General features: G+C 43.1%; 1 protein-coding gene and 1 long non-coding RNA gene across 6 annotated transcripts in view; one reads left to right on the top strand and one right to left on the bottom strand.

Annotated features, from left to right (window-relative positions):
* Positions 1 to 21,035, top strand: part of LOC119180630 (Collapsin Response Mediator Protein) — a 56,056-nt gene that overhangs the window by 19,522 nt on the left and 15,499 nt on the right. Inside the window, exons 1-5 of one of the 5 annotated variants that reach the window (XM_075875261.1) lie at positions 1,873 to 1,995; positions 15,264 to 15,358; positions 15,871 to 15,944; positions 16,779 to 16,889; positions 19,514 to 19,681. In XM_075875261.1, the coding sequence (XP_075731376.1) occupies positions 1,954 to 1,995; positions 15,264 to 15,358; positions 15,871 to 15,944; positions 16,779 to 16,889; positions 19,514 to 19,681 (490 nt within the window). In that variant the 5' untranslated portion in view covers positions 1,873 to 1,953. Of the gene's footprint in view, positions 1 to 1,872; positions 1,996 to 11,985; positions 12,043 to 15,263; positions 15,359 to 15,870; positions 15,945 to 16,775; positions 16,890 to 19,513; positions 19,682 to 21,035 lie in introns of those variants that run through there. The other 4 variants (XM_075875259.1, XM_075875260.1, XM_075875262.1 and 1 more) reach the window with 4 other exon arrangements.
* LOC142774645 (uncharacterized) lies at positions 5,317 to 7,121 on the bottom strand. The gene is made up of 2 exons (XR_012886483.1): positions 6,918 to 7,121; positions 5,317 to 6,795 (listed from the first exon to the last, which is right to left on the bottom strand). It is a non-coding gene; the product is annotated as an uncharacterized LOC142774645 (long non-coding RNA).

Raw genomic sequence — 21,035 nt, 5'->3', positions numbered from 1 at the left:
GAAACCGCTTTCTGTTGCGTCGCATACCGCACGCTGCACAGAATTAACACCCCGAGTACTGAGACGTATAGTACAGAACAGCTGGGAATCCAGCAGCTTGCCAAACGCGAAAACAGTGCACACGGGGCGAGTAAGATGAAGTGTGAAAAGGATTCCGCGCGTGACAGCTGTAGCGCTGGCAATTAACATAGCGCATCATTTCTCATCGGTTTCCTTAATAATAGCCTCCGATGAAGTATATGGATTATCTACTTTCCCATCGCCCTTGGTTTTGTTCGCAGGCTTTCTGCATACGCAAGGATTATCGAGTCTCGCGAATGCTCAGCCACAAAACTGAGCGATGGCTATTTCTGTTTAGTTACGCGGAACATCACCAAGTTGCTGTCTTACTGACCTCGCTGTCTTACGGTGATATTGTATCATCGTTTTCCGATTTCCAAAAAAAATAATAAATAAAAACGACATACTCGCTTCCTCGTTCCAAAATGCAATATTGAACTGTTTTTTTTTTTTAATTAGCGCCGCGTGTCAATAAAGCATCAGTTATTGAATATTGCATAACAGTCGCTCCGCATACTTATGATAACGCTTTTTCAGACATCATGTCCGCGCTTTTGTTCCCGAGATGCGTACACTGACGGAGCGGCGGCAAATTGATAAGTGGCACGATGTGGATCCTACAAAAAAACTGCCACCGACCCTCCCCCCCCACCCCCCACCCCCCCAAAAAAAGAAGCCACCGCATGGACCATTATGCTGGCATAGTTTTACATGGCCTCCGGGATCGGAGGATTGCGAGCTCTGCATTTCACGTCACTGGCGCAGCCGGAACTGAAGGAGGGCGATGACGTCACAAAAGTTGACTAAGTGTGACCTCATGATGATGCCATTCCAAGATTATTCATTTATTAATGTTTCTTCACTTATTATTATTATTATTATTATTATTACTATTATTATTATTATTATTATTATTATTATTATTATTATTATTATTATTATTATTATTATTATTATTATTATTATTATTATTATTATTATTATTATGGATAAGGAAACAACAATAGTTTTGTTACCTTGTATCCACATCGCTGTAACCGGCTCTGCCGAGCCTAGTCGCACAAGTACTGGGGAATTAGACAGGCTCGTTTCTTTGTAATTCTTATGAATGTGTACAATAAGTTATTATTATTATTATTATTATTATTATTATTATTATTATTATTATTATTATTATTATTATTATTATTTGCATTGGGTGATGCGTCGGCATCTGAAGAAGGCAGCGTGAACGTGTGATACTCCTAGGACGACCTTAGCCATTCCAAACACAAAGCCTTCTTGAAGCCCATTCCCGGGCTTATCAGACGACTTCATCGCGCTGACGTATCTAACAAGGTTTTTTTTTCTTGAATGCAATTATTATTTATAGTAGCCCTTATATAGCGGACCAATAAAAAGATGTGTGATATAAACGTGTCTCTCTCTCTCTCTTTTTCGACACTTTTCAGACTTGTGTTCTCGGCCTGTGGAAGTCCCCGCAGGCCGGAGCTGCCGACGCGCATACGTAAACGTCGATGCGGGGGAGGGGGGGTTCGTATCTGCCAGCTGACGGACGACGTCTCGTCAATAAGGAAGTGTTCTCGCCGCCCTTCAACTGGTGCAGGCCGAGGGGGGGACGTAAAGGGTACGGTAGAGGAGGAGGAGGAGGACGATAGCGCTACGCCGAGGTCTGCTCCGCCCACCCGTTGCGTTTTCCTCCCCTCGTGCTTCAGCCCCCACCAGCCGTAGTTCGCTGTTAGGTTTCTTTCTACGCTTCCGAGTTCGCTGTTCGTCACGCTTTTGGGTCGCACCGTTGACGGGGTGTTACACGTTGCTTGTTTTGTGCATCATATACTTTTTTTTCGCATCTTCTCTCTGGTCGAGCGGCGTGTTGTTGATGTTTGTGACGTCATGGGGTTCCGCGTCCGTGGTTCGAGGAGAGCTGCCGAGCGGGTGAGTGTTAACGGCGTGTGTGTGTGTGTGTGTGTGTGTGTGTGTGTGTGTGTGTGTGTGTGTGTGTGTGTGAGAGAGAGGGGGGGGGGGTGCGTAGTAATCAATTTGTGACGCGAACGATGGGCATGGGTGAACTGCACGTTCACACGCTTCGTGAATTCTGAAGTGTGTGCGGCGGAACTAGCGAGCGTAACGGACGTGCCAGGGTGGCGTACCGAAAACACAGGCCGCGCCTCTTTTAAGTTACTCTTCGTTTTGACGGTTTCCGCTCGGCTTGTTTGGTTTAGTTTTCTACCCTTACGTGCAGTAGAGCGAAACGACGCCTCAACGCACAGTATACAGCTACTTCGGTGACCCTATTAAAAAGCCTGCATGACACCTGCCGCACTTCGAGCTCGTCCTGTAACGCTTAGTCAGTTTGTTTGTTTTTAGTTTAATTGAAATTGAAATTGAAATTGAAATTGAAATTTATTCCGCAACAACAAAATACATGTTACGAGGAGGGCAGGTAAAAGCTGTGAGAACAGCTTGAGAAGCCCTGACCCCCTAGTACACAGGGTAGCACAGAAAGACGTGCGGCTAAGGACAACCAAAATAAAAGTGTTTCACAATGTGCAAAAAAAAAGAAACAATGAAAGACTACAATGAAAGATCACCGAGGTAGTCGCTAGATCACATTATTATATAAACACTAATCGCAATTTTTTTGGTGATATGCTAGATATATCAATGTTATGTTCCCTAATTATGCGGTTTAGAAGTGTAGGCAGTTGAAACTTTAACATTTGATTTCCGTATTTCGTTCTACATTTTGATATGTGCCACACTTCAGGTTGACGTACATTATAAGCAGGAAAATTTTTCTCTAACCTGGCTATTCTAGCAATCGTATCATTATTTTTCAATAAACCGAACTTATATAAACGGCTTAGTTTATAATCATATATTGATGCAACCTGAATGATGTAGTGTTTTTTAAACAATTCTGCTGTGTGGCTGCGATGTGGTAATTTAGAGGCAAGACGCAAAGCTTTCTTTTGCAAGATGGTAAGTTTGCAAACGTTTACAGTTGTCGTTGTGGACCATACAAGAAAGGCATAATTCAATAATGAAGAAAACAACGAGTTATATATGAGCATGTTTACAGAAACAGGAAAATAGTAGCAATGACGGCGCATGACGCCGATTATACGAGATAGTTTAGTAATAATATGGTTCACGTGATCATCCCATGTCATGTTTTGTGAAAAATACACGCCTAATGATTTAAAACTTTTGACGACTTCAATTTCTAAATTATTTAACGAAATGATGGGAAACTGAACTTGTGTGTGGCGGGGGTGAAATAAAACAGCTTTTGTTTTTTTTATGTTTAGTTTTAGAGAGTTTTCTTGGGCCCATGTGTTAATTTTAGACAGTGCGTTATTCGCTCGGCTACCTAGATCGCTGCTACATCTGCTTGAAAAAAACAAACTTGTGTCGTCAGCATATATAATGTAATGGGCAGATTCATCAATACGAACTATCTCATTAACGTAAAGTATAAAGAGAAACGGTCCCAAAATGCTTCCCTGCGGGACGCCTGTTTTAATGGATTTTGTTGCGGAATGTTTGCCTTGAATTACGACGAATTGAGTTCGGTGTTGCAAGTATGAAGTGATTAATTTGTGTGCAACGCCTCTTATACCGTAATGGTCCAACTTTTGTAGGAGAATTTTATGATTAATGAGGTCAAAGGCTTTTGAGAAATCAAGAAAAAGACCGAGTACCATATTTCGGGATTCAAAATTCTCTAGAATGTATTCTTTTTGTGCCAGTAGCGCGAGCTCAGTAGATTTATTTTTCCGGAAGCCATACTGCGCTGAAGTAATCAAGTTGAACTTGTCAGTAAAAGAGTTCAAACGTTTCAAAATTATTTTTTCCAGACCCTTAGAGAATACAGGTAGAATCGATATAGGGCGGTAGTTGGACATGTCATTTCTGGGACCCTTTTTATAGATAACTGTCACTTTTGCTATCTGCATGTTTCGCGGGAAATGTCCTGTGGACAAACATATGTTAAAAATGTAGGCAAGACAGGGTGCTAGTATGTCAATAACATACTTAACAGGTTTCATCTGAATATTGTCCGCGTCAGTGGCTTTGGTATTACTGAGTGTCAAAAATGTCGCTACTAATTCACTCTCTGAAATTGGCTCTAGAAATATTGTTTGGTTATTTCGAATATTCATATATTTTAAAGAAGTACTACTGGTTGTAGGGCCGCCAACTGACAAAAAGAAGTCGTTAAATGCATCAGCTAAATCAGGCCCTTGAATTTCTGTACCATCTTTCACAATTTTGGTTAATTCCTCCGGTGGATTATTAAGCGTACTGTTAATTGCCTTCCAAACGTTTTCTGTACGCCCTTGCGTTGAGTTAAACAGGTTCGAATAATATAGTTTCTTTTCATCACGAAGGCGTTTGGTGACAAAGTTTCGGTGCTTTTTAAATGCTTTGAGGGCTTCAGGGGACTTACTCACAATAAATGCCTTGAACAATTGGTCCCGCTTTCTTATAAGCTTAAGGCATTCTTTATTTACCCAAGGTTTCCGACTTTTTTTAAATGTTTTAAATGACTTTAGGGGAAAACATTGAAGGTATATTTCGGTGAACTTGTTCATAAATAAATCGTATGCCAAATTGGCGGCACTCGCTGCGAACACATTGCTCCAGTCGGTTCTGCCTAAGCGCTCTCTAAAGAGGGTTAGTGTTTCAGGATTTATAAGTCTATAGGAAAATTCTGCACGCACTTGTTTGGGTACGTTATTGAGTTGGTTAACAAACATAAATATAGGCATGTGGTCACTAATATTGTGAATCAAAGTGCCAGCCGTAACAAGGGAAGTATCAAAGTTTGTTATAAAAAGATCTAAGAGTGTTGATGACTGTGAAGTGATTCGCGTAGGAGCCGTTATAACATTTTGACAATAATGCGAGCTTAACATTGATTCAAGTTCTAATTTAACACTGCTCTCAGCTAACATGTTGATGTTGAGGTCACCACCTAAAATCAAGGCATATTTTTTTTCACTCACAAATTCTAACAGTGAGTCTAAAAAAGAAAAAAACAAACGGACATTATTTGATGGAGGGCGGTAACATACACAAAACACTGATGTACCACATCTAACAGTGAGTATTTCATATAGAGGAGAAATGCAGGAGAATTCAGACATCAATTCACAGTCTATTTTACTTGAGATTAGCATACCTACGCCACCACCCCTTTTGCCTGTGCGGTTCATGTAGTATGATTTATAAGTTGGAAACGTAAATACATCATCTTCCGAAGCAAACCACGTTTCCGAAAACATCACAACGTCAAAATTTACTTGTGCTTCACTAAAAAAATATTCGAGCTCATCCTGTTTATTCCTTCCCGATCTAAGGTTGAAATGAACGCAACTGAGGCTTTTTTCACAACAAGTGTCATACAAGTTTTTAAGATTAATAAGGTCTATAGGTGCGGTTAAGGGAAACATGTTAAGACGAGTATCAAAAGAATATCAGGAAGTAAACAATGCAATGCGGGGTAACAGTATCACAGCTTATCAAGGTCACCCAAACGACGAATGACAACCGCGCTATCACCCTCTCTTTTCCTAACGAGAATCTTGCCGTTGCAGTGCCATGAAAAACGATAGCCATTGTTCTGTGCCCAGTCTTTTGCGTTGCGCAGCAGCTCTCTGTTTTGCTGGGTCATGTTTTCAGTGATCGAAACATTCGAAGCATCTCTTAGGGCTTTCCGCCTTCCTAGCCACTTATCACGAATTGATTGCTGGGCAAATCGAACTATAATTCCGGGTGTTTTGTTTGGCTTTGCCGGAAGTCTGTGGATAGCGGCGATGTCATTCCCAGTCAGCTCTGGCAGGTTAGCAATCTTGGCCACATCATTCAACTTACACAGCAAATTCTCGTCTGGCGTAACCCGGATGCCGTGAACTTCTATGTTTAGTCTCCGACTACGAAACTCGAGATCATTCACCGTAGCTTTCAGTTGTTGAATATCACTTGAGGTGCAGTCCGCCTCTAATTTCCCAACGCGTCTGTTTAAGCTACTAATGTCCTTTTCCTGCTTAGCTTGACAGTTCAAGATGTCATCGTACTTTTGTGACAACAGCTGGATTGAGACCTTAATCTCACCAACCTGAGCCGGCAGCCCTGCTAAAGCATCAAGCCTCCTAGTTATATCTGCCAGGCAAATGGTTAACTCAGAGTCCATGCTAGTTTTCTCCCCACTTTTCGCTTTAGATGAACGGCAAGCAGCACATCGCCATGCCCTGCGACCGCTCTCTCCTTTAGTCTTAAATGTCGTCTCCGACCAGCCAGAACAACTGCCAACATGGTAAGAGGACTCACATTCGTTGCACTTCAGGACACGCCCATCACAGGGGAGGGGCTCATCACAAGACTGGCACGTGCTTGTCATGGTACGTTGTCCAGGCATTCACAGTAGCACTCAGTTCGCACTCAATTCGGGAGCATTCAATTAGGAAAAAGGCACATTATGCACAGAGAACTCAGCAAAGCACTGAAACACGGTGGCAACGGCGGTGGCGGTAAGGCGGTATTGAGAAATAAGCGAATTTACCAACCTGGGTAAGCAAAAAGAGCTGATTAGGCGAACGTCCTTTCACCGCCGCCGCCGCCACCCGTGTGTCCAGGTACGATGTCGACGCCGGAAACACGTAAACACTTCCGCAGGCTCAGTGACGTCAAGATGTGATTCCGTAGCCACGGCAACCGTTTTCAGGTAGTCTAATAAATGGAGGAAATTTGAACGTTGTAAAGGAGCGCCGCTTTGATAAATGGCTCCAGCGCAACGATTCCAACAAGGCAGGAACCCTAAAGCACCGGCCGCCGAAATGCAGGACACCAACCTGGGTAAGCAAAAAGAGCTGATTAGGCGAACGTCCTTTCACCGCCGCCGCCGCCACCCGTGTGTCCAGGTACGATGTCGACGCCGGAAACACGTAAACACTTCCGCAGGCTCAGTGACGTCAAGATGTGATTCCGTAGCCACGGCAACCGTTTTCAGGTAGTCTGGGTAAGCAAAAAGAGCTGATTAGGCGAACGTCCTTTCACCGCCGCCGCAGTTTATCGCCGCCGCAGTTTATCGTTGAAACGTCGACATGTTGCGGTCTGAAAATGGTTAGTGTAACGTTGCTATCAGTTTTCTATTTTTGACAATGCAACACGAAATTTAGGGCACTGCAGTACACGCAAAGTTCCACGCCACTATTACCAGTCCGGCTCGGTGGTACAGGGGTTAGGGTGCTAGGCTGCTGACCCGAAAGTATTGATTGATTGATCGAATACGTGGGGTTTAACATCCAGAAGCCACCATATGATTACGAGAGACGCCGTAGTGGGGGGGGGGGGGGGGGCTTCGGCAATTTCGACCACCTGGGTTTCTTTAACGTGCACCCAAATCAGAGGACACGGGCCTGCAGCATTTTCGCCTCCATCGTAAATGCAGCCGCCGGAGCCGGGATTCGATCCCGTGACCTGCGGGTCGGCAGCCGAGTACCTTAGCCACTAGCACCACCACGGCCGGGCTTGACCCGAAAGTTGCATATTGACAGAGGCGAAGGCCCGTGTATTGTGCGATGTCAGTGCGGTTCGCTATATAAAGAACGCCACGTGGTTGACAATTCTAGAGCGCTCCACCACGACACGTCTCATAACCATACAGCAGTTTTGTCAAATTAAACCACCTACTAGCTTATTGCTATTGTTATTGCAGACAACTGGCAGGCAGAAAAAAATGCTTGTATCCGGCTTGGATGGTCGTTACTATAGCCGTTATCGGGGCTCAGCGATCAACAGATCTGCAAAAAAAAAAAAAAATCGCACACTTCCAAAGTGTGCTCGGCTCCAGTGGTTCAACGCGGGATGCTCGACAGCTGCTTCGCGCGGCAGCTTTATGAAACGATAACGATCGGACGGACACTACAAACTGAATCAGTGTAGTTCGACAAGTTGTTCTTTAAGAACTGTTTCGTGGTTCTGAGGGAAGCCTGAGTCACGGACTGAGCTCGGCAAACTGCAGGCACACTGAAGGTAAAGCCGTTATATAATGGTTAGTCGGTGCCACTTCATGACTATTCGCACTGCCAAGAAGCGGTGTAAGGACAAGTACGCACACACACACACACACACACACACACACACACACACACACACACACACACACACACACACACACAAACACAGGGTAGAAAAAAAAGAGTAGAAAAACACGTATTATCTTGCAGGTGTCATTTTATGCCTACTTGTTTACTTGTCCTTACGTAAGGACGTGTACAAAAAACACTCGCATGTCGAACAGCAGATATCGTATTTACCCAATTCCACCAACATGCAGCTTTTTTCGAGGAAAATCGGCCTTAAAATCGCATACACGGTAGAGTCTGGTACAGCCGTTTACACTATACCTCATAGCTGTATTTTTTTTTTTTTTTTCCTTTTGGGTAATGCAAGTCAGGTGCGGGTCAGAATCGGGGGCGCGTTGAAAATGGATAAATACGGTAGTCAGAATTTCCGGAGCCCACTATAGGGCGTTCCTCATAATCACACCACGGCTTTTTTTTTCTTTTTTAACGTCAAACTCCAACAATTATTGAAACAATACACGCGCTGGGTAGGAAATGAAACAGGGAGAAGATCCATACGTACCACCCTAGCTGTGTGTCCTTTTATACACTTGTCCTTACTACTTACTCGTACTACTTTTTCTTACGTAAGGACAAGTACAAAACAATACACTCACATGGTAGAAAAAGATTTTTAAAAATCGCAGCATATTCACGGAGCGAATGATGATGAGTGATGCGAAGATTCGGAGGGTTTCGTCGGTAAACCGTGAATCGACCGTCCGTTTGTCTGTCTGTCTGCCTGCCCGTCCATCCGTCTGTCGTTCTGCCCGCACCTGATGAATGAGTCATCGAACTAGGCGGTCACGTACGAGCTAGGAGGGACCGAGACCCACGGCTTTAGGAGCTTCGCCCCTAAAAATGCATCACGCTTTGTCTTTTCTTTCCATTTCCGGTGGAGGCGGAAATGTTGTAGGCCCGTGTTCTCAGCTTTGGGTGCACGTTAAAGAACCCCAGGTGGTCGAAATTCCCGGAGCCCTCCACTACGGCGTCTCTCATAATCAAATGGTGGTTTTGGGACGTTAAACCCCACATATCAATCAATCAATCAATCAATTGTGTCTTTTCTGTTTTTACTTACACGTGCTTTCGTCGGTTCTCGACAGCGATTCACGTAGTGCACTGTGCTGCGGGTAGATGTACGTATAGGCGTTTTCGGCCAGGGTCGAAACTGGACGGAAGAGGAAGACGCGCGTCGCTCAATGACGCAGCCACGCCCTTTTCCTCGCTTCGCGAACTCTACTTCCGCCTTCGAGTATCGCACGCCGCACCCGGCGAAGACGAAAAGGTCACGACCCCCGAAAGGTCGCCGAAAGGGAGCCGAGCGTTACGACTCTTGCCCCGGGAGGTCACGCTCTTCTAACCTAGCGCTGCTCTTTCGTTTCCCGGGAACTCCCCTCCCCCTTCCTTGATCAACTGTCCAATATTGACGCTATTGCTCAGTTAAGATGTTAAGTTTTTTTATGCTTTGTATATGCCTTGTGTATGCCTTTTTGTTCTTGCCTTGTATATGCTTTGCGTATGCTTAGTTTATATGCCAACTTTTGTATTGTTTCTTTTCCCGTTCCATACTTACAATGTTGTTTCCCTCTGGCTATTATAATTTGTACTTCCCATGCCCCTCCTGCTTGGGCCCTTACCTGGGCCTGCAGTATGTAATAAATAAATAAATAAATAAATAAATAAATAAATAAATAAATAAATAAATAACTGCGTGCGCTGCGAGTGCGCGCAGCAGCCTCGCAGAACTGATCGGCGTAGGGACGGTCTCCTAATTGATCGCGGAATGCGATCGAACGTCTACGAGATGCTTGGGTGTGCCAGCTAACTCGTGCAATACTCGCCGTGGTATATTAGCAGCAGCTAAGGAGTCGAGCGAGATAAGGTCCAGCAGTGGCGTGGGGGGTAAACAACAAGAGGGAAGGCAGGGAGGTTAACCAGGCACGTGCCCGGTTTGCTACCCTACGCTGGGGGAATAGAAAGGGGGCATAAAGATGAGAGAGAGAAAAAAAAGAGGATTGTCAGTCAATCGGCTGGCGCGTATGCAGCGGTGGCATTACACAAAAGTTAAAGGTGGTCACATAGGCCTGTAGTCCTCAAAAAGCACAAGACAGCTTTGACTGCTTTTTGAGCCGACGAAAGGCGATGACGGTGTTCCAGTAGCATCTGCACAGAGAGTGGCCGATCGTCCAATTGTCGCAATGCGTCCGAAAGCTTCTGTCTTTCAGAGGCAAATCGAGGGCAATGGCATATCAGATGGTCGATGTCGTCTTTGGCGCAGCAGACGTCGCATTCCGCATTGTCGGTCAATCCGATGAGGGTTCTATATGCCGAGCAGTGGCGTAAATAAAGGAAAAATCTCGGGAAGGCGACTCGCATCTTGCCGACCCAAGTCATCATCATCATCATCAGCCCGACTACGTCCAGTGCAGGACAAAGGCCTCTCCCATGTTCCGCCAGTCAACTCGGTCCTGTGCTTGCTGCTGCCGATTTGTACCCGCGAACTTCTTAATCTCATCTGCCCATCTAACCTTCTGTCTCCCCCTATAACCCGCTTGCCTTCTCTGGGAATCCGACCCGAGTACACACTACAAAATAACCAGGCATTAAAGTAAAAGTTGAAAGCGCTATAATAAACTATGAAGGAAATGTATGTTTGAAAGCTAAATGTCCGGAAGGAGGGGGGGGGGGGCAGTCGTAAGGGTGTCTCCCATCGATCGTCAGGTAATAGGGAGGGGGGGGGATCATGCACCACCCCTATTTTATTTATTTATTTATTTATTTAAATACCTTAAGAGCCCGGAGGGCATTACATAAGAGGGGATACATACAAGAGGTTACTATAGCATCAGTAAAACAACATGTCAGGGAGTAATACTAGTAATCAAACTGACCGATAGCCCAAGCAACATTACTAATAACACAATAAGCAAAAAACACAGTAAGCAGCTCACCGTAACAGGAAACATATTTCAAGAAATAGCAATAAACATTCTCTAAGCATGCGTTACACATTAAATGTCAATGGTGGTTACAAATTATTGTCAACTTCTAAGTCAGTTAGTACTGCAGACTGGAAAAGGGAGGGTTCTGTAATAGCGACGATGTTTGAGGGCAGCGCGTTCTACTCGTTAATGGATAACAGCAGAGGTGAAAATTGGTATTTCTCAGACCTTGTTGATTTACGCCAGTGACATGTCGAGGTCACGCGTTCGACTCCTGGCTGTGGTCGTCACATTTCGATCGAGCCGGAATGCAAGAAGACCCGTGAGCGGTCAAAATTAATTCGCATTCCCACACTGCTTCGAGCCCTGTCTTCATATGTTTTGGCACGTAAAACTTCAGAAATCATTAGTAGCCATGACAACCAAAATTGGAAAAAAAAAAATGGCACTGCAAACAAAACCAAGGCGCTTGACGTCTCTTGGGGGGAAGTCGGATTACTTCTTGTATTTCGTCAAAATAAAATTAGTCATTACTAGTTCGTAACTTTCTTCTAATATAATAATGTGGGCAAAAAGTGTTGATGATGAAATTCGGATCATAATAAAAATAACCCGAAACGGCTTTCTATTGTTTTATAAACGTTTTCTTTTTTTTTTACTCTGCTTCGCCACAAGGGCGAAGTGAGTAGCCTGAAGTGCGAAACAGAAAGGTACGGACCATAGTCTGTGTGTTCTCGAACATGCGTATAGACAAGCTCAGTTTTTACTGCTCGATTTTTTTTGTTGTTGTTGTTACTTTGTAATTTTACCCGTCACGCTCTCTCTATCTCTCATTCTCCTTCTTTTTGCAGCAGTTTTTGCTGATGTATACTATCCGAAAAATTGCTGGTAGGGATGCTACCACGGTAAGTTTTGCCTACGTCGCGTGCGAAAGGCTGAATAGATAAACAAAAAAAGTGATAAGGGCCGACCGATTACCACCACCGAACGCAACCCCACATATTCGGTCGTTTCACAGGAGAGGGGGGGGGGGCGCAATAATACTCGGGGTCACAAACGAGATTGCAGATAAGAAAAGTGTGTGTGTGGGGGGGGGGGGGGGGGGGGATCAAGTGTATGGCTGAGATTAGCACGGTCTCTTTACTGATAATAACCGTGCCTGACCTTGAGAGGGCATCTTCCCTTCGAAGGAGTACTGACACGATTGTGAGGCGTCGCAAAAGCAAAAGCTTGTTTGGGGGCAAGTTGGAACGTGCTGTAGGCAAAGCAGCGCTGCAACGTCGAGGACACTTAAAAAAAAAAAGTGGAATACAAAGACAAAGCGCATCCAACAATCGAGCTTGAATTTATCGAAACGAAAAAAAAAACTAAAAAGGGGTTGGGTGACATACAATAGAGAGGGCACTGGAGGCAAACCGCGCATGATCCTTCAGGGCTGCTATGTATTCAGTAAAACTCGTGCACTTATCAAACGCAATATTCACGTTTTCCCTGCTTTCGTGCCTGCGTCAAGAATAGCACTAGTGTTGCGATAAATTTATATTTGCCTCTCATAACATGCCACTTGTCCATCTGTGAATGCGCCAAACTTCCCCGACATTATACTGTAAGCTTCAATGATTGTTCTTCTGAGTTTGTCTCTGCTGTTCGCCAAGATATACAGTAGTGGGCACGACTGGGAATAGCTAAGTAAAGTTCCGAGCTTTTACCAAGACATTGACGGCCCTATTGTGCGTGTGTCTCGCTCAATGCAATAAAGTTGATTTTATTTGTGGGGTTGAGCGTCCCAAAACCACGATATGATTATGAGAGACGCCGTAGTGGAGGGCTCCGGAAATTTCGACCAGCTGGGGTTCTTTAACGTGCACCCAAATCTGAGCACACGGGTCTACAGTATTTCCGCCTCCATCGGAAATGCAGCCGCCGCAGCCGGGCTTCGATCCCGCGACCCAATGCGGTAAAGTTCGTCGGCTTACGAAGCGAATGGCAGCATCAGAATCGTATTGGGTATTTGGCTCGAAAAATAAAATTCCATTTTTTTTTTCGCGAGAGTTTATCGTAGTAAAATAGCGCGTTGACGAAAGGGAAAGCTACCGAAACAGCAAGTATTCACCAGGTTTTCTCGATAAATATCTTGATACAAACATTCTAATTACAAAGATTAACTGTCCTCATCTTTCTTGATGATCGCTATTGTTGTGCCCCCCCCCCCTTTTTTTTTCGTGGGTACATTTGCACCATATCAACAATCATGGGGCCTAGTTTATCGCCTCACTGACAATTTTAAATGTCGCGTTTTAGTCACAAACATGGTCACTAATAAAACTCACCATTTAAACGTCACGCATTAGTCACAAATAAAAATCGCCAAGCGACGCGGTGCTTGAAGTCGGCTTCTCCTAACGCCTCTCTGTGCGCGGTGAAGCCTGCTTTCCGGCATGGTAGCAAGGCGCTTTCACTGTCGAATGTAGCTCGGGAAAAGCTTTCTTTCAGGGACAAGGAAGAAAAAATAAATAAGTATCGTTTCATATGCAAGCTACTTCACTATATTCCATAATACTGATTGCTCTTCCCGGCACCTGCCCTCTGCTAGGCGCTCAAACCCGATGTCATTTCTAGGAAATATTATCTTTACGGGTCCATGGCACTTCTTCAAAAAAAAAAAAAGGGGGGTCATTTGACTTTTTTTAAAGACGATAGTCTTTCTTGGGGACCTTCGACGCAAAAATTTTGCTCTGTCTGTCTGTACATTTGTCTGTTTGTCTACTCTTAACGGCATCGGGTACTTGAAATAGCCGACCCCATCTGCAGCACCCACCAATGTTGCTCAAGATTGAGCATTCATGCTTGGGCAATTGTCAATTAAAAAACAATTATTGCGCATGTCTGGGGCACCATAACAACACATATATGTTCTGCATGTGTGTCTTTTACTATAAAAGGCATGCATAAGTAATTTTAAAGACTGTAGCGCTTATCACGCTGCGCTGATCACGCAACACTTGCACGGAAATGCGAGTGTTTCCAACGCTTTGCTAAGACGAGACGGTGGTGACATCTACCCGTCGCCTTGCGTTCTACACCTCGTCACCTCTGAGACGGGCGCGCACACTCGTCTCGGAGCCACGCTTTTTGTTTTCTAAAAAAAACTGCCAGATGGCCCTCATGTCTTACGTGTGACGTGACTTGATGCGCTCGTTCGCCTCCGCTGCACGCTCGAGGCACTCTAACACAGCGCCACCAGAAAACCATTCACCGATTTTCTTGCGCAGAAGATCAAATAAATGTCTTGTTCACTCTCCACACACAAGACTATCGTCTTTCGACGACATTTGCAGATTAACATGCAGATACGGGGCCAATTTTTTTCTCAGTACAAGCTGACATGCTATGCATATGACTCCCTTTAAAGTGACACGTGAACTCTCTTTGGAGATTCTTATACTCCACTCAGAGAATCGTGAAACTCTAAACAGCGTTCACGTGTATCTTCAAACAGCCATATACGTGGCAAGTCTCGACTCAATGAGAAGAGTAACACACAACTTACAATTGGGGTTTGTTGGCTTCCAGGTATCAGAAGTAGACCTCAAGTCAGCTTTTTAACACAAGTGGTCAACACATAAGTGGTTAAATGCATTTTATACGAAAGACAGGTCAGATTCTTAAACAATGTATAGTGGTCAATTGAAACATTACCATGCCCAAATTAGGGTTCCTTGGGCATGTTTCAAGTGTCTAAAATTGTCTTCTTTGAAGCCCGAATTTCCAGCCTCTAACAATAATGCACACACAAAGAGCAAATAATCATCAGTCTATGTTCCAACTCATCTTACTAAGAGGCTTTGCACTAATAACATGAAGTTAAAGCACAGGTCCAATGACAAATGTTTCAATGTGCCTGTAATACATTTTAAATGCTATTTTTATCAGCACTTTATTTTGTTATGCACTAGATTGGCATTTACAGTTCTACACACTGCATTTAAAGGAAATATTTATGTGTAAGGCTTGAACAACTATGGAGTCACTTAACTTATTCTTAGTCTAGCAAACTAGTAGTATATGAAGCTCAAATAAACATTTTACAGACGACTGTAAGTGAATCAACTGTTATCTTATGCAGAGCGCACAGACAAGACTGCTGATCAAGGGCGGCAAAGTTGTCAACGATGACATGACGACCGATGCGGATGTTTTCATCGAAGATGGCATCATTAAGTAAGTGACAATACCTGTAGAAGACGGCGTCACTCATTAATACACAAATAAATGTCTACCAAGGTAAACTAGACTGAGGAAGCATTTGCATGTGGATAAATTGTCCATCACACGAAAGCAAGTTTTGCTGGTAGGAATAGTCATGCTGCATTTAATCAAATGTCATAAAAGTTTTTTTTATCAACATTTTTGCTACCTGCAATTGACTCGTGTTCCACTCGAGTACCGAAGTTATATTTCTTATCCCTGAACATAGTGAAAACTCACCTCTCGGGTTACAGTTGTGGTCACGTTACACTCAAGCCAATACGATTCTTCATGATTTTCTCCAAGGGCTTTCTTATTTGAGAGCCCCCCAAAGAAATCCCGTGAGTCACGTATTGACGTGCAAATGAATCAATGGCAATTCCGCCACACGCAAGACCTTCTGCATCTTGCGGCCTTCCCTGAAATTATTTTAAGGATTGTAGTTACATGTTCGAAACAAGAAACTTTTTTTTTTCACACCTCAGGCAGGTGGGCAAAGACCTGTCTGTGCCTGGTGGGACTCGTACCATTGAAGCCAATGGGATGTACGTAATGCCTGGTAAGCATGCAACGTGTTACGAACTGGAGGAACGTGTCTTTTAGTTCCTTGAACGTTTTTGTGAACACTTCTAAATACCGTCAGGTGCTGGCTGGGCAAGGTGGTTCATGCCTAAGTGATGTGGTGACAGTATAGAGTAACTCAAAGCAGAGACAAGTAGGACAAACAGGGATTTTACATACCTTGTTCCAAATTTTCTTGCTACATTACATTACTGTCAAAAGCTTATTACTGCATTTGATGAACTCTGTATTAGATGCACCAATGAATGATCTTATTCCAGTAACTAAAGTGCTATTTAAAACATTACAAAGAACACGTCAACAACACCAAACATTCATCACCTTCATGCAGAGCTCTTAAATCCCAGCACATTGTTTGCAATAATGTGGTGTTCTTCCAAAGTAACGACACCCACTGCACAGTTTGATCAATAAGCACCTAGTGTGACACGCCAGAATAAGCAATAACTTTTCAATTAAAATAAAAAAGTGTGGCACCAAAAAGTAGAGGATGCAGGCCCTTGAAAGAATTTCCATGAAAATTTTAGAAGTATTAAGCTATGGAAAACAAGCCACGGATACTTTCGAAAATGTAGCACAGTTATTCATCTTGCTAGTATAAGCCAGTACTGCTTAAATTTTGGTACTGTGCATGTTCTTGTGGCAGCATGATAAACGAGTGGAGTTACTGCTGAGACAATCTGTATAATGAAGACAAGCTTGCTCATCAGCTTAAAGTAATCGCATGAATCAGCAAGGCATTATTGGTAACGTACAAAGATTGTTACAGGAAAGGCATGCCTTTCTTTCTTTTTTTCATTCTCTCCACCAGGTGGCATTGACTGCCATGTCCACTTCGAATTCTTCTTCATGGGAGCGCGCACTGCCGATGACTTCTACACTGGCAGCAAGGCAGCGTTGGCTGGAGGAACCACCATGATTGGTACATCTAGCATAACATACACTGACAACCTCTTCTAAATTTGTGTGCATTCACGTTTCTTCAAGAGATACTGAACAGATTTGATGCAAAAATAACGAAAACAGAAATTCTACTCAGAGGCTATGACTGCTCCAAATAAGTTTATTGCACATGTTTCTGAACAACTGGCTGTGTTATTTAAGGACTGCCAGCGTGTGACAGCTGCATGCCAGTGTGAACTTTAATGTCATTGGTCGCCACTTGTCCCTGCAGCTCATAAAAGGAGCATGTGTTCCTGTCCTGCTGCTTCCCTTTTTCCACGTCTCCTTTACATGCCACTCTCGCCCTTCCACAAAGGTGATCAGACGTGCCCATTCCCTTTAGGGGCTTTAGCCCACCCAGGAACATCGCTCACTGCCTGCGCCATTCGTAGTGGTTCTAGGAAAGGTAGTAGAGGCTGAGTGGATTCAGAGGCACGGGCAACAGCTGTCATTGTCGGTATGCCGGTTCTTGGGTGCACAAAATATCTGCAAACGTCACCTCCTCTCGTACAAGGCACGGTTGCTAGATGCAGATGTGAAAAAACTCATCAAGGTGGTTATTTGCCGCCAGTTTCCGTGTGAAACGAAAGCCGTGTCTAGTGATTTCAGCACGTAATCTTTCAGCTTGGGCAAGAATTTCTGCTGGGAAAATTTCGTTCAGTATTCATTTAAATGTGGCTAAGGTATACCTCGATTCAACGAACTGTCGAGCTTTCTATTTCCCATGTGCTGGTGCAGCCAGTGCATAGTATTTTTCCGCATTATGTAGCGTTATGGTAGCTTTGTACACAGCTATTTTGTCATTGCACATCAAGTTTCAACCATGACAAACTGGAAATAGCTGAGGAAGTTAACTTAAATACCTATTCTTGTAAGAGACAATAGTTTAGTAGCAAATAGAAACATAATACTGCTTTAGTAATTTGATCATTTTCTTGAGGCATCATTGTGCCACATTTTATATTTTCTATGAACACATTTAAGTTTCCTTGGACTTGCCGTGTAGCTTGTTGACGTTCTGCTACTGATCGAGATATATCCTACTGATCGAGATATATTCTAGTGCATTTTAAGGAGACACTAAATTGAAAAAACCTTTGCTCATATTGGTAGTTTACTCTTTCACAATTCCAAAATCGCCACGCTTGCTGCGAGAAGACAATTGGTGAACGAGAAAACATGCAAAAAGAAAATGCAGATAACAACACTACGTTGAAATGCCCTCATTAAATGCTGCGACGTCATAGATATTGGTTGCTGCTACCAGTTTCTTTGTGGTTACTAATCAGTAAAAATTAAGTATACATTGTTCTCTGAACATTCACTTACCATCGCAAGTTTCATAAAATTTCTTTGAGCCCATGTCCCCGAAATGCGGAAAATACACTTTGAAATCCGTGACACCAGATTTCGGTGCAAAATTTAAAAACGAAACATTGACTTCCACTTTCTCCTCTACACCCCCCCCCCCCCCCCTCCGGTTTTCTTTTTTTCCCATGACATACAAAGCAAAACACGGCACTCGAACTGCCCGGCCACCTTTTCAGACTGGTTCGGCGCCATCTTCCCCATAAGAAAGAACAATATAGAAAAATTTCTGCCTACACCCTTGCCTTTAAAGGGGCCCCGCAACACTTTTGATTGTAGCCATGGCAACGATTTAATAAAGAAGCGAAGCTCATTGCCTCACAAATTGACCGCCGCAAACATTTTTATTTAGAATCTGTTCAGTACTAGCGGAGTTACAAAAAGTCATCCCACGCTTCAAATGCATTCTGTCTTCTCTCGTCGATCCGACGAAAGCACTGGAAGCTAAGCAGAGAGGGATGACACGGGGAAAGAAAAACATCACGTGTGCTTCTGTTTTTTGTATTCGAATACATGGCTTTTCAGTACGAAAGTAACGTGCACGTACAGACAAGAGGTGACCTCCCACGGCAGGCCTGGTAACGACTGAACGCGCCATGCTCAAATCATACAATGACTGATACAATAGCTATGAAGAGTGATTTTTGAGCTTGTTCCATCATTTGTTGAGAGAAGGGAAAGAAATCTTTTGCTGGCCTTGAGAATTTAATGTGAATTCCAGGGCACGTATTGTGCTATGTTTGGCTGGCATGTTCTCGGGAGCCTCGACTACCGATCCGCAGTGTTTTGTGACCATGATCACAAATTGTTGCAGGGCTCGTTTAAACTTAAGGGGGACGTGGCAATTAAAATTATCTTTGTTATTTATGAAGATGAAGGGATGAAATTCGGCATGCAGATGTCATTTGTTGTGCTTATAGTATAACTGAAATCGGTTTTGAGCTACCTAATATAACTTGTGAGTTACAACACTTGCTAGACTCTCATTGTTACCCCAAAATCAATTAGCTAATTAGACACAGGTTCGTTAAAATGTTTGCCTAAAGATATTTACAAGTGTCCATTTTGTGCTGTAACACTATTGGCTTATTTTTAATATTTACGTAGGTAGGCACACAAAATTTCTTCCCGAAATGTCCTAGACATATATGCCCCCCCCCCCCCCCCCCTAGCACACAATTTCGTCTAGTAAGGCCCTAACATGTATTAAGTTTCTCTTTTCCGCTTTGTATGCAGTTGACTTTGTCACCAAGAAATCTCCCAGTATGAGCCTGCTCGAAGCTTATGAGGATTACCGAAGCAGGGCCGACGAACGCATCTGCTGCGACTATGGCCTTTCAGTAATCCTTGATGACTATAACGAGAACGTGTTCAGGGAGATGGAAACGCTGACCAAGGAGAAAGGTACGAGACTTTTGCATTTCTATTTTTGCTTCACCTTTTTTGCATGACAACGCACAACAGATTATTCTGAATGCTGTGACGGCATATTCGAAGAGTCATTCAAGCATTCTAACCGTATTTCTTAAAAGCACTACCATACAAGTAACTGCTTGATAATTACCGTGATAATTAAGACAACAAAAGTGATTCAAACGTATCACTGAACAGGCACATTGCATACAAGTTTCATCTCAGTGAAGTTATAAGTAAATCTTCATAGTATCTCAGCATTCCTTATAGTAAATCTTCATATAAAAATTTGTTTAATGCAGACAGGTGCACATTAAAGGAAGACACGGTTCGAAAAAGAAGTTTCATGAATTTTTATGCTAGGAGTTTGAAATTGAAATTTTTTGCTGTATACATGGGCTGTTATGCTGATTTCAAATATGTAATTAGTCTCACAGTAAGTTGCACAGTTTTAGTGTTGTGCCACGGCCATGCGTAAAAAACAGTTTGTTTTGGAGAAATGTTTTATGCCATTAAACTTTTATGGTTCTGAGCCATCAATGGCATATTGCTTTCCATGAACTGTAGAAAGGAAATAATTATCAAGAAAGTGCATATAAGCCATCTTAATGGGCAAGAAAAATTGTGAAAATTCCTAATATCCTCAGCTTGTACTAATTGATTGCTTTAGCTTTGTGGTAATTATAAAGGTGATATCAAGTTTCAAAGGAGGTACTTGCGTTTTTCACGTGTTAAGGAATATCTGGACTAAATTTCATCCTGATCTGGCTGTCAGAAGTACCAAAAAACATGATGTTCAATCTCAATACATTGCCCTAAAATGCATCTTGAGAAAAATGCATTTAAAAAGTAAAAGTCGAAGCTCATCTGTGCAGCTAACATACATTTTTAAAATAATTTCTGCAATCATGAGAGCTTGGCAATCGGTGCTAATTTGAGCACGTGGCTTTAGTCAAATCCTCATGCGAAATGACATGGCAAGAAGCCAGTGACAATTTCCAGCGGACCCTAGACAATGAACTCTTTGTTTTTTGGTAGCGACCTTGGGCTCTTTAAAAGCGATTTTAAACTACTCCAAGTACAGTTAAAATCTTTGGTTTGTTTTTGTTGTGGAAGTAGAGAAACCAAACTCGTCAAAGCAAATAAAAACAAAAATATATAATTTTGGAAAAGGAACCTACGTTCTTCGACTTGCATCTCCCCTTAACCCCTTTTGGCACACTAGATGAACTGCTTGTGAATGCGTCAAATTTACACACTATATTACGGCACTCAGTATTCTGTTGGAACCAAAATAATCTCGAGATGCACTAATGTTTTATGGTAATTATTTTAATTAAATTGT

This window comes from Rhipicephalus microplus, chromosome 10 (genome assembly GCF_043290135.1).
Source record: "Rhipicephalus microplus isolate Deutch F79 chromosome 10, USDA_Rmic, whole genome shotgun sequence".
In the NCBI taxonomy this organism is placed as follows: Eukaryota; Metazoa; Arthropoda; class Arachnida; order Ixodida; family Ixodidae; genus Rhipicephalus; species Rhipicephalus microplus.
Note: the sequence above shows the minus strand (reverse complement) of the source record. Positions and strands in the feature narration are given on the sequence as shown.